Here is a 14,198-nt window from a genome sequence, read left to right as displayed (position 1 = left end):
ACATCCTTGTGCTATGAACATAAAAGGTAATTTGAAATCTTAGTATACCATGTAGCTGAATATAGCACTCCCCACACCTGATTCCCCCCAAAAACCCAGTACTTCATTCAAATGAGCTCTTAGGATAATATTAGTATTTTTATCTCCCACCTGAATTCTGACCAAATGCCTTCTCTGTTGCTCTGAGAGATTCCAGAAGATTAAGAAATGTGATGCAATCATACTGAGAAAGATATTGCAGCAAAGTTCGTAATATCTTCAAATCCTGAACCAAGGATTTAGTCTTGGCTCCAAGCTGGTGCCACAAAGGATCCAGATAATGGCGGATTGTCTAAAACAAGAAAAAAATTAGGACTGCTAAAAGATGTTCAATATAGCTATAATACAAATTATACTTTCAACAAACATTATCCCTTGTATACATAAAAATGGTTAAAATGGTAAACTTTGTTATGTATATTTTGCCACAATAATAAAACATGATCTCCTGAGGAAGTGGATAGAAAATTTAAGTTCATAAGATTCTAATAATAATGTTTAAATTTTCAAATATAGAGCAGAGTGTCATCACTAGAATCTTTATGATCAGATAGACTCAATTCATAGTTACCCATATTTACATTATTAGGAGAAAAAAGGCCTGATAAACATCAGATGATCAATTATTTGCTTTTATGAAGAATGAAAGCATGTAGCTCAGATACATTCAATTTCTGCCAAGTTTGGTCGAGACCCCATCCTGGGTGGATAGAGATGTGAGATCCAGCTGCACGAGGAAGCAGAGCACATAAACTAGGGAAACTACATGGAATCAAATTAAATAACAGTGGACCTTAGTCTGTTGGTATAATAAAATATTTAGTTTTTTTCTTAAAGTGTGATTCATGTATAGGAAAATATTTGTTAAATTAACAACTAACTAAATTTGAATACTTTTTAAGATCCTGAAGTTGCCTAAAACACAGAACAGCTTTATGTATATACTATGTAGGTATCTACATATCCACAGCTATACATATGCACGTTTCCTTCACAAGCTGATTCTGTAACTAAAAGGGATAATGTAGCATGATTCAGAAGCGGTTTTACTACATAGCATCTTGTCTAACATGTTTAATACTGAGCAGGAGTAATATATATTTGGATGACCAAATAATCTATTGTCCAAACTGGAACTCTTGTGAAAATGAAATGATACTATTAATAATTACTCCAGGATAACAGGCAGATACTGGGACTGTCCTAGATAAACTGGGACATATAACTCTTTTGTATATCATCTTTTGTAAAAATCATCTACATGCTTCTTTTGTAAAATCATCTACAAATTTTCTAACAAGTGCAAATTATGTCTATATTTTGTTTTGGTTACTAAAAGAACACCTAAAACAATACTTTGACTTTCACTGGGCAGGTGATGATAAACAGAAATTTAGTGCAAAACATATCTGGTTATATTTTGGTTTTCTAGGGACATATACATTCTACCAAAAGAATGTCAGAGTTTTTTTTTTTTGGTATACAATGCACTAAATTATAATAACTTTACTTTAAAAACAGAGGCACACAACACATGGAATTACTTTTATGTATCATTATTTCATAGTAAAATGACTTTGGCAGAATCAGAAAAATGAGAACTTAAATTTTCTTTTTTTAAAAATCAATATGCATTACTTCCAGTGACAAAGAGGTTGATTCAGAGTTTGAAAGAAAAGAACTTGTTCTATCAAAATATGAAAAAAAAGCTGCCTGGAATTTTTAAAAAGTCAGCATTTTCTGTAGGTACAATTCAATCTTAGACATTTACATATCGGAATTAATATTGATCTATGATGAAAAAATTAGTTAGATAAAAATTCCTTGCACTAAAGTCTTACCATTTTCTCAATTCAGAATGTAATTTTAAGACAGAGCAAGTTTCACATTCCTCAGTAATCAAAACTCATCCAAATTATTTTTATTCCAAATAAGAGATCATAAATTTTGAAGGATTCTTATGTAAACTTTTCTACCTGCAGCTATCCAAATGGTGCTATTTCAGAGCAAAATGTTATTCAGCGTTCTCTTACATACACTTAAGAGATAATCACCATGTAACTGCAAAAATTTGTGCTTATATGCCAATCAACGTATTCTACTACAAATTACTTTCCAGTAAACCAAAGAAACTACTTTAAATCACCTCCAATTTAATTTAAAAATAACAGCAAATTCCTATTAAGAACATTGTAAATATTAAAATAACTTGCATTCTTAAAAATTACAACATAACAAACGGTGCTTAAAAAGGAAAAGAAATAGAGTACCTTGTCAAAAGGTTTTCCAATAGCATTTTCTAAAGATAAATCTTCAACTTCAAGCGACGGGTTATGGCATTTTAGTTCCTTTAGACATGCATTTAGAATGTCCAGAATAGCAGTCTGTATAGCAAGCATGGCAGGTGTCATAGAAACATGAATTTCTACGACTTCGGGTTTATGCTGTTCTAAAAATGAGTTTACTGCTACATGGAACCTAAAGAGACAAACATTTTTCAAATTTTTTCTAGAGTTGCAAGAGCTATGTGTTTCTGGTCTCAGTTTAATACTCTAATAGCTTTTTGTAACTGCAATTAAGAAACAAAACGGAAAGCCAAATGACAGTGTTTTCAGGAATACTTTCAACCTCTATGAATGGAAGTATTACTCAAATAAGGCAGGGATCAGCAAATTATGGTCTGCGCTAAACCCAGTGCCTGTTTTTACAAATAGTCTTATTGGCACGCAGCCACGCCCACTGTTTATGTATTGTCTATGCCTGCTTTCACACTGTCACAGCAGAGTTGAGTAATTGTGACAGGTGCATGGCCAGCAAAGCCTAAAATATTTACTCTCTGGCCCTTTACAGGAAAAGCGTGTCAATCCCTGAAGTAAGGTATAATCAGAAAAGGAAAAAGACTGCAATAACTACTCTCAAATACCATACAGTATAACCAAAATACATATTAGCATAGGTTGCAAAATGCTTTGAAAATTGATACCTTATGTTTTTCCTAGAAATTTACATAAATTTTTCAAAATCTTGGTGCTTTATTTCCCTCAAAGTGGAAGTTGGAATCTTAGCCAGTAAATCTGCAGTTCACCTAAAGCTGTTGTGTATGTGAGCCTCTAGATCCCTGGGTGGTTTCACTAAATGTACAAGAAAGTGATAGCCCTGGGCTACCAGAAAAATAACTATCAAATCTCTCTCTCCTGTTAAAAGAATCACAAATGTGGTGACCATTTATTTATATTTGGATGCACTTGTTATGAACCTGGCTAGCGTGTATCAAGTGCAATGACAGTAAATTTTACATTACAGGGCAAAATTAAATTCTGGCAGGTTCTCTCGCAGAAACTGGTCACATAATGCTATTTACCTTGGCCACAGATACAGCTTCCTTACGAAAAGATTTCTCATCACTCTCTCCACATGACAAAAGCCGGTGTCAAAGGCAATAGCGTTGTCTGTGAAAGCTTTAATAAAACCACGTTTGTTTTTCTGTCGGAAGAGGCGCAAGATGAATGCTTCTTGACAAGACTCGATTATTCTGTGAGCTCTATACACCAAGATGCCTGGGCAGGGTGGAGGGGGGAATCATAATTTAAAGTACAGAAAAGACGTGTCATTTTCATGCTCGCTTTCATTGATTCATCACAGTTTTCTTGAATGCCTACTTGAGCATGGGCAAGCTCTGTTCGAGGTTGGGGATACAGCCATGAACAAAACACGTAAAGCTGTCCTGTGGCATTTACAATAAACAATACAAATAAGTTAAATATTTAGTAGGTTAGAAGGGATAAGTGCTGAGGAGAAAAAACGGATCAGAGGAAGAAGAGAGAAGAGTATGCGAGGGGTGGTAGTTTGCAATTCTCTTATTTAATCTTTTTAAAAATTGAAGTACAGTTGACGTACAATATAAGTTACAGATGTACGATATAGTGACTCACAATTTTTAAAGGTTATACTTCATTTATAGTTATTATAAAATATTGGCTATACTCCCCGTGTTGTACAATATAGCCTTGTGGCTTATAATAGTTTGTACCTCTTACTCCCCTACCCCTATCTGGCCCCTCCCCTTCCCTCTCCCCACTGGTAACCACTCACTTGTTCTCTGTATCTGTGGGTCTGCTTCTTTTTTGTTATATTCACTAGTTTGTTGTATTTTTTAGGGTTTGCAATTTTAGATAGGGTGACCTCACTGAGGTCTTAAGTGAGTAAAGCCTGGATGGAGACGAGGAGGTGAGCCTTGTGACCATGTGGGCCAAGGGAGTTCCGGGCAAGGGAATGATAAGAGCAAAGGCCCTGGGGTGGGGCATGTCTGGCCTGGTGGAGGAAGAATTTCTGAAAGCAAAGCAGGTCACTCATTCTTTTATGTATGAGTCAGATGTGAACTATGCAAAATAGCTGCCTTTCAGAAGTTTGGGCAACATCTCCATCACTTATTAGAAGAATTCAACTTTCAGAATCAGAGTATACTCAATTGAAAGGTAAATTAGTCCATCTGAAATAAAAATCTTTAACGAATATGCTTAAACATCTGTTTTGTGGGGTGGGTGTGATAATGACACCTCTGAATCTCAAAAACAAGGACAACCATATGTGTTTCCTTAATTATAAAATTAGAGTACTGGACCAGATGATCTCTCATATGTATGTACGATACACACATGCCATTGTGGTGCAGTGGGATTCATGGAAAATTAGGGAGAGACATGAGATGACATAAGAGTGCATAGATGTCATTTCTGGATCAAAAACTCAATTATTCTATGACAATTCTCAGTCTTTTAGACCTAAACCAAGCCAGTTACCATATATATTTGCTATAAATGCACTCGCATGTTTTTGCTCCCACTCTCATCGCTCCTAGGATCTGGAAGATGACACCAATAGTAACCCAAGACTCCTAGTAGTTCAATAGACTCAATTCAGATTCTACTATTTTGGTGTTTAAATTTTAGATTGAGGTGGATGGAGCTAAAATTTATTCTAGCTAAGCAAACTGTTTTTCAAATATGGTAAAAATTAACAGTGCTATTTAGGACTTTGTAGACAAAAGATTTTCAGTAACACCAGTATGTGTACATAACTAATTTACTGCTCATAAAATATTCCGTACCTAGCAGGTAGGTTTTTCCAAGTACTCTATTGGGCCAGAGTTGTTGTCCTGGACTGAAATATGACATAAAGTTAGAAATAATAAAAATGGACTTCAAAAGAAAAGGTGAATCTCAAGTTAAGAAAATGGTATGCTCCAAAAGGTTGTCATTTCTTTTGGAATCTAGAAGGAGGAGGAGAAGAGAACTAATATTCTATCCCGGGCACTGGGGTTAGGTACTTCTATAGATTTTTATTTCATTGAATCCTCACAATAACTCTATGGGGTAGGTATTACTATGAGACCAGGAAAGGGAAGCAACTTGACCAAGGTCACTTCGCAAGCAAATGGCAGACAAAAGGTTCCAAATCATGAGTGCCTGAGAACAAAGCCATATCCTTCCTGTTAAATGACATCATCCGAGGACCACACTGCCCCCTTTAAAAAAATACAAGCAGGTTAGGTTTCTGGGGCAATTCTAGTCCCACATTTTTATGCTCCCACAACACTTTGTATCTCATGCTGCACTGTAATTACTTCTTTACACCTGTCTCCTCCACTAAATTGCTTGAGGACCAGAACATCATAAGTAGTAATCAGAGAATGCTTACTATGTGCCATGCGTGATGCTAAGAATTTTACATACATTATCTCAGTTCATCCTCACAATAATCCTAGGAGGAAGGTACTATTACGTCTGCAATTTACAGATGCGAAAACCGAGTCATACAGAAATGAAGAAACTTGCCCAAGGTCACACAGCTGGCAGCTGGTGAAGGTGAGCTCAGACCCAGAAGCCACCTAACTCAGGAGCGCACCCTACCGTCCTGTCGTCTTTCTGTCTTCAGCACCAACCTCATTCCTGCCAAATAAGGGACGGTTACTCAACGCAACGTTTACTAACATTTAATGTTAATAATGTTGAATGAATATAAAGCTGAATTACAGCACCGGGTACACAAATCTAACATGTAACCTTTTTTTTTAAAGTTTCCCACGGAAAGTGTGTTCTGAGTTCTATTTAGAGATGTCAGGATCTGTTTTAACAATGAAAGCATTCTCCTGCCCCATTCTTTTGAAAGTACAATCTGGGGAGATATTTTCACAGTTCTCCCACTATTGAGGAGTTGTGTTGGCAGGGACGCCTAGGGTGGGGTATGGTGGTGACATTGGGTAGTGACAGGGGAACAAGTTAGGGCTGGTACATTCAAGATTTTCTAGGGGGTTCCATGCTTCTGGGACACTCTGGTCCGTAAGAGCTATGGTGAAAGTTCCTCCAGGGGCTGGGGGGTTGAGGGGGTACAGGATGATCCCAGGGGGTGTGGCATTTGAAGGAATTCATTTCTGCCACTCATTTGCATTCCATTCAGCCAAGCAGCAGTATCAGCTCCAGCTTCATTACTGGCTGGGACTTGATCAGAAACAGGAATGGCATTTTGCACTTTTTAATTAGGAACTACCTATAAACTATACTTTGGATATTTCTTTGATTCAGATTGCTCTCTGCCTAATTAGGTTGAAGTGTTACTGGGAGACACAGAGTAATACTGACATCTAGTGGTCATTTCAATACATTTTTTTTTCGTTTTATCAACTGAAAAAATAAGGAAACATAAAGCTAAATTTATAAGAAAGCAGCAAACAGTAAAAGACTTTACAATGTATCAAGATTTCTAGTTATAAAGAGCCAATTTTTTGCTATTATTTATGATTTACTATGTACCAGGCAGTATACTAAGCAATTATTTATTTTACCTCATTTAATCCTTGATAACTTTACAAGGCACTATTTTCTCAATTTAAGCAATGAGAAAACTGAGGCTTCTGAAAATTAAGTACAGTAACTTGCTTGTAAGCAGTGGCATTACCCTTCAAAGTCAAGTGAGTCTGACCTCAGCTGTACAGCCCTGCCAGAGCTTATAACAATGATAAATACAAAAGTATAACAAAACTTTCCAATAATCAGTTCACCATGAACCATATAAAACATTCATTCATACATTTATGCATTAAATATTTCTTGAGGGTCTTCTAGGTTCAGGGCAACGTGAAAGATATGGTAGGAAGGACAATTATGAATTCCAGAACCTCTCTGCCCTTCGAAAGTTCATTAAAAATTGTTGTAAATACATGCATCACTCACCCAATATGTATGTGTTTGGTGCCTACTATGTACCAGTTACTTGTCCTGGGATGAACAAGTTGTTCCTTACTCTTAGGAAGCTTGTCATCTCATGAGCGAGACAGACAAATAAATAGGCAAATACAGTGTGGTGTTCTGAAGTGCTCTCACTGGGGAGAAGCATGGGGAAATCAGAAAAGGTTTCCAAAAGGACAAATAATAATGAAAAATGACTCCTTTTCTATATTAATTCTGGCTAAAATTAAATCATTCTTCTCAAAATAATTAAGCAACTAATTGGTTTAATTTCAATCATGGGAGAGAGGTGGGATCAAGATGCTGGAGTAGGAAGACCCTGAGCTCACCACTCCCCATGAACAGATCAAAACTACAACCACATGCAGAGCAACTCTCTGAGAACGACCTGAAGACTAGTAGAACGGCTCTTTTACAACCAAGGCTGTGAAGAAAGAACCCCATGGAGTCTGGTAGGAGGGGAGGAAAAGAGATCTAGTTGGACCCACGCCCCTGGTGGGTGACCCAGTAAAGGACGGGGATGTCACAAGCTCAGGGATCCTCCTTAAAGAGTGAGGGGTTTGAGGCCCACATCAATACCCTAGCCTGGGGTCCAGCACTGGGAAGACAGGCCCCCCTGGCTGGTTTGGAAACCAGTGGGGCTAACCAGTGGGCTGTAGGAAACCAAGACTCCACTCTTGAAGACAGTGAGTAAGCACAGACTTGTTTGCTCCCAGTCTCAGCAGAGGCAGCAGATTGAAAACTGCCTGGTGCTCTGGCGGCCCTGTCTGACCACCCCAGCCTACACCAAGCTCTTAATCCAGCCCCTCCTGCTCCAGCCCTATCCCCCACCAAGATGGCTCTGCCAGTGGACCCTGGGAGAAGACGCGGCCTGTGCCCTCTTCATATTCAGCTCTCTCACCAAAACCACTGGGCACACGCAGACTGCACAGGGACACTCCCACACAGGGACATGGATTCAAGACTGGGAGAGGTAACTGTTTTGCCTAACTTCATAGGGACAAACAGAGAAAGTCAAATAAAATGAGAAGACAGAAGAATATGTTCCAAACAAAAGAACAAGATAAAGTCCTGAGAAAAAACCCTAATGAACAGAGATAAGTAATTTACATGATAAAGAGTTTAAAGCAAGAGTCATAAAAATGCTCACTGAACTTGGGAAAAGAATAGAGGAATATAGTGAGAGCTTCAACAAAGAACTAGAAAAATATTTAAAAAAACCAATCAGAACTGAAGAATACAATAACTAAAATGAAAAATACCCTAGAAAGACTTAAGTCCTTACTTAAGTAAATTTAAGAAGACTGCAATTATATCAAGGATATTTTCCAACCACAACAGTATGAAATTACAAATCAATTTTGGGAAGAAAAATGGAAAAATACAAACACATGAAGACTAAATAAGATGCTACTAAAAAGCCAATGGGTCAACAAAGAAATCAAATAGGAAATTAAAAAATACCTTGAGAGGAATGAAAACAGAAACATAACTTTCCAGAATCTATCTGATGCAGTAAAAGCAGTTCTAAGAGGGAAGTTTATAGTGATACAGGCCTACCTCAAGGAACAAGAAAAAACTCAAATAAACAACCTAATTTCCTATTTAAAGGAATTGATCCTTTAGCCAGACTCATCAAGAAAAAAAGAGGAAGGGCCCAAATAAATAAATCAGAATTGAAAGAAACAAACTTACAACTGATATCACAGAAATACAAATAATCATAAGAGAATATACTAAGAGTTATATGCCAACAAATTGGACAACCTATAAGAAATGGATAAACCCCTATAAACACACAATCTTCTAATACTGAATCAGGAAGAAATAAATATTTAAAGAGACCAATTACTAGTAATAAATTGAATCACTACCAAAAAATCCCAACAAAGAAAAGTCTAGGACCAGATGACTTCACAGGAGAATTCCACCAAACATTTTAGGAGAGTTAATACCTATCCTTCTCAAACTATCCAAAAAATTGAAGAGGATAGAACACTTCCCAACTCATTCTATGAGCCCAGCATTATCCTGATACCAAAACCAGACAAAGATACTACAAAAAAAAGAAAATTAAGGGCCAATATCCCTGATGAACATAGATGTAAAATCCTCAATAAAATATTAGCAAACTGAATTCAACAACATATAAAAAGGATCATACATCATGACCAAGTGGGATTTATTTCAGGGATGCAAGGATAGTTCAATATTGAACCTTGATTTGTGGATATTGAACCATTAACAAAATGAAGGATATGAATCACATAATCATTTCAACAGATACAGAAAAAGCATTTGACAAAATTCAAAATCCATTCATGATAAAAACTCTCAACAAAGTTGGTATAGAGGGAACATATCTCAACATAATAAAAGCCATTTATAACAAACCCACAGCTAATGTTATACTCAATGGTGAAAGCTAAAATCTTTTCCTCTAAGATCAGGGACACGACAAGGATGTCCACTCTCACCACTTCTATTTAACATAATATTGAAAGGCCTAGCCTCAGCAATCAGACAAGAAGAAGAAATAAAAGGTATCCAAACTGGAAGTGAAGAAGTAACACTCACTATCTGCAGATGACATACTATATATAGAAAACCCTTAAGACTCCACCAAAAAACGATTAGAATATATAAATTCAGTAAATTCAGTGAAGTTGTAGAATATAAGATTAATATAGAAATCTGTTGTATTTCTATATACTAAGAATGAGGTATCAGAAACAGAAATCAAGAAACAATCCCATTTACAACTGAATGAAAAAGAATAAAATACCTAAGAATAAATTTAGGTATTAAATTAAGTAAATTAAATTATTTATAAATTTAATATGGAGGTGAAAGATCTGTACTCTGAAAACTATAAGACATTGATCAAAGAAATTGAAGACAATACAAATAAATGGAAATATATCCTTTGTTCATGAATTGGAAGAATATTGTTAAAATGTCCATATTACCCAAAGCAATCTACAGATTTAATGCAATCCTCATCAAAATACCTATGACATTTTTCATAGAACTTGAACAAATAATCCTAAATTTTGATTGGAATCACAAAAGACTCTAAATAGCCAAAGCAATCTTGAGAAAAAAGGACAACACTGAAGGTATCATGTTCCCTGACTTGAGACTATACTACAAAGTTACAGTAATCAAAACAGCATGTACTGTCCCAAAACCAGACACAGAGATCAATGCAACAAAATAGAAAGCTCCCAAATAAACTCATGCACATGATCAATTAATCTACGGCAGAGTAGTCAAGAATATACAATGGGGAAAAGACAGTCTCTTCAATAACTGGTGTTGGGAAATCTGGACAACTACATGTAAAAGAAAGAAATTAGAAGATTTTTCTCACACCATATACAAAAATAAAGTCAAAATGGATTAGAGACCTAACTGTAAGACCTGAAACCATAAAACTCCTAGGAGAAAACATAGGGTGTATGCTCTCTGACATCTGTCTTAGCAATAATTTTTGGATCTGTCTCCTTAGGCAAGGGAAACAAAAACAAAAATAAACTAAAAAGTTTTTGCACAGCGAAGGAAACCAACCAACAAAACGAAAAAGCAACCTACTGAATGGGAGAAGATATTTGCAAACAATAAGTTCAATAAGAGATTAATATCTAAAATATACCAAAAACTCATACAACTCAACATCAAAAAACCAAAGAACCTGACTAAAACATGGGCAGAGGATCTGAATAGGCATTTTTCCAAAGAAGACATACAGATGGCCAACAGACACAGACAACGAGATATCACCTCGCACCTAACAGAATGTCTGTTGTGAAAAAGACAAGAAATAACAAGTGTTTTTTGAGGGTGTGGAGAAAAAGGAACCCTTGTGTACTCTTGGTGGGAATGTAAATTGGTGCAGCCACTATGGAAAACAGTATGGAGGTTCCTCAGAAAACTAAAAAGAGAAGTACCATATGATTCAGCAATTCCACTCCTGGGTATTTATTTGAAGAAAACAAAAACATTACCTTAAAAAGATATATGCACCCCAATGTTCATAGAAGCATTATTTACAACAGCCAAGATACGGAAGCAACTAAAGTGTCCATGGATAGATTAATGGATAAAGAAGATGTGGAATATATATACAATGGAACATCACTCAGCCATAAAAAAGAATGAAATTTTGCCACGTGCCACAACATGGATGGACCTGGAGGGTATTTTGCTAAGTGAAGTAGTCAGGCAGAGAAAGACAAATACTGTGTTTTCACTTTCATGTGGAATCTAAAAAATAAAACAAAGGAACAAATATAACAAAACAGAAACAGACAACAAACTAGTGGTTACCAGTGAGGAGAGGAATGGGGGGAGAGGCAAAAGAGGTGAAGGGGATTAAGAGGTACAAACTATTAGGTATAAAAGAAACAAGTTAAGGATGTAATGTACAGCACAGGGAATATAGTCAATATTTATAATAAATTTGTATGGAGCATAATCTATAAAAATACTGAATTACTATACACCTGAAACCAATATAATATTGTATGCTCACTATACTGAAAAAAATTTTTTTGAAAATTTCAAATCATGGGAAAAAAATAATCTTTAAAGAGGAAAACCAAACTATTTTAGGAAACATATCAAGAATATTTATAAACATTTCAAATCTGAGTAGTTTCTAAAAGCAAATGCCTGTCAATTACTAAGTATTTACTGAATATGAGCTTAGAAAACAAGGAAACGTCAATCTTACATTTAGTTTCTTATTCAGGCCATAAATATTTACTAAGCATCCAAAATGTGTCAGGTATTGTGTTAACACCTGGAAGCACAATGTTGAACAAAAACATCCAATGCTGTTCACAAGAAGGTTCTAGTTTAGAGTTTAGCAGAGGGAACAGACACATACAGAAAAAAAGAAAGTGCAAACATACATACAAATAACAATAAGGCTTCAAATTCTTACCGGTAATTAAATCTGAAGGTATTCTGTCAGTCAAGAAATCAACCACAAGTATTCGACTTGTTGCAAATATCACACCGCCTTGTGTGTACACCTCATAGCGATTGCTACTTGTGATTTCATTTGTTACACGGCGAGGGAGATGTTCAACTCCTTCTATCTTCAGCTGATTGATAAAATACTCCTAAATTAAATCAAACTTGATTAGTAGACCGTTTAATAGAGGGCAGTTTTTATTAGGTTACCAGTATTTGTATTTAAAATGATATGCTGCCTTTTTCAGAGATCATGAACTTAATAATGAACATACAAACTAAATTACTACTTTACGCTGATCAACCAAACAATCGACATTTATCTAAGGTTTTGTTTTTGTTTTAGGGTTTGCACTAAGGACTCATTGCACTTGAGATGTTATTAGCAGTTTAACGACAACAAAAAAGACTTTTAAAATCCTGAGTTAAAAGACTTCTGCTACCTAGAAAATACTGCCCACCAGAGGCAACTTTGCAAGCAAGTGTAAATACCATGTGAGAAGACAACAAGGGAATCCTTTCCCCAGGTGCTGTTTTAGACTATTAGTTCTGTCCTGCTCCACCCTAGAGGGGATTTCATCATGTCAATGGGACCCTTGGTCCTTTAAGTTTGATACCACCTTTCCTGGGGGGCCCTGTGTTGTGCTAAGCCCTAGTCAAGCACTAGGGATACCTAGATGGATCAGTCAAGGAGTGTGTGGTCACTCTTCTCAGGGGGCATTTTCCTTCTGGCCATCTGCTCTAGGTATCTAAGGGCTCATCAGAGTTGTCAGATCAAGCTGTGTCACCTGTCACTACCCCTCAGCAGAGGTGTATCCCCCTTCTGTCTTCCTCAGTGTTCTCCACTCTCCCTAACCCAGGTACCCTTCCCCAATGCCCTCAGCTTCCAGCTCCCCTCCCTTCTGACCCTACGCCCCTCTTCCCACAGCCCGGGTGAACCCCCAGTCCCTCCTCTTCCCTACAGGGTTCTCCCCAGCCTCAGCGTCTCCTTTCACGTCTCCCCATTCCCTTCAGAGATTCCTCCATCCCCATCGCTGTTCCCTTTTAGCGACCTCACTCCTCTACCTCCAGCCAGTCCCTTAGTACCCAACTTTAGGACTGCCTCGTCATTCCCTTCCACATCCTCCACCAGGCAACTCCCCACCCTCTTCGGAGACCTCCAATCCCTCCCACCTCCACGCTTCTCAAATGACTCCCCTACTCCTCTCAGAGACCCTCCAACCCTTTCAGGTCCTCGAACCCGTGTCAGGGTCCTGCCTCCTCCGTGGGACCCCGCCCACCGTCTCAGCGTCCCCGCACCCGCGTCAGGGGCCTGCATCTGTCTCAGGGACGCCTATTCAACGCTTTCCCGCCCGCGTCAGGGACCCGCATCGCCCTCAGAAGCCTGGCCTCCGCGCCGAGGCCTGCGTCTGCTCCGGAGGCCCCCGGCGCTCCCGGGGTCCCCTCCCCCCGCGCGGGCGGCCGCACCTCCTCGGCCGGCTGCGTGTTGAGCACCAGCACCAGGCACGCCGGGTGGCAGTGCAGCCGGAGGAAGTGGTAGAGGAGCCGGTCCGCGCCGAGCCCGCGGGCGCACACTACCAGCCCGTCCGCCTCCAGTAGTTCCAGCACCAGCTGCCGCTCATACTCCAGCAGCGGCGCCATTGCTGTCTCTCGAGCCGGCAAGCCCGGCTCCATGGGCGCCCTTCAGGGCCGCGGCCGAACGTAGCCGAAGAGAGCCGAGTCCGAGACGAGAGCCGGCCGTACTCAGCCGAAAAGAGCCGAGTCCGAGACGAGAGCCGGCCGAACGCAGCCGAAGAGAGCCGAGCCCTGGAAGACGAGCGAGGCCGAACTCAGCCGAAGAGGAGCTGAGAGGAGCCGAGAGGAACCGAAGATTCGTAGAGTCGCGGGGAGGTGCTAGCGCTCCCAACAGGTGTCTCTTCCAGGCTTCAGGCTGCG

At 38.6% G+C, this 14,198-nt stretch overlaps 1 protein-coding gene across 1 annotated transcript in view; it reads right to left on the bottom strand.

The window, feature by feature from the left end:
* The window catches only part of ERCC4 (ERCC excision repair 4, endonuclease catalytic subunit), a 34,145-nt gene extending 20,190 nt beyond the window's left edge, over window positions 1-13,955 (bottom strand). The window contains exons 1-5 of the mRNA XM_059897640.1: window positions 13,731-13,955; window positions 12,232-12,412; window positions 3,401-3,596; window positions 2,310-2,517; window positions 151-331 (exon numbers count right to left, since the gene is read on the bottom strand). Coding sequence (XP_059753623.1) covers window positions 151-331; window positions 2,310-2,517; window positions 3,401-3,596; window positions 12,232-12,412; window positions 13,731-13,937 — 973 coding nt within the window. The 5' untranslated portion in view covers window positions 13,938-13,955. The remainder of the gene's footprint in view (window positions 1-150; window positions 332-2,309; window positions 2,518-3,400; window positions 3,597-12,231; window positions 12,413-13,730) is intronic.
* Between the last annotated feature and the right edge of the window lie 243 nt (window positions 13,956-14,198).

Source organism: Balaenoptera ricei, chromosome 15, assembly GCF_028023285.1.
Source record: "Balaenoptera ricei isolate mBalRic1 chromosome 15, mBalRic1.hap2, whole genome shotgun sequence".
Lineage (NCBI taxonomy): Eukaryota > Metazoa > Chordata > Mammalia > Artiodactyla > Balaenopteridae > Balaenoptera > Balaenoptera ricei.
The sequence above is the reverse complement of the archived record's forward strand: the minus strand, read 5'-3'. Positions and strand labels throughout refer to the sequence as shown.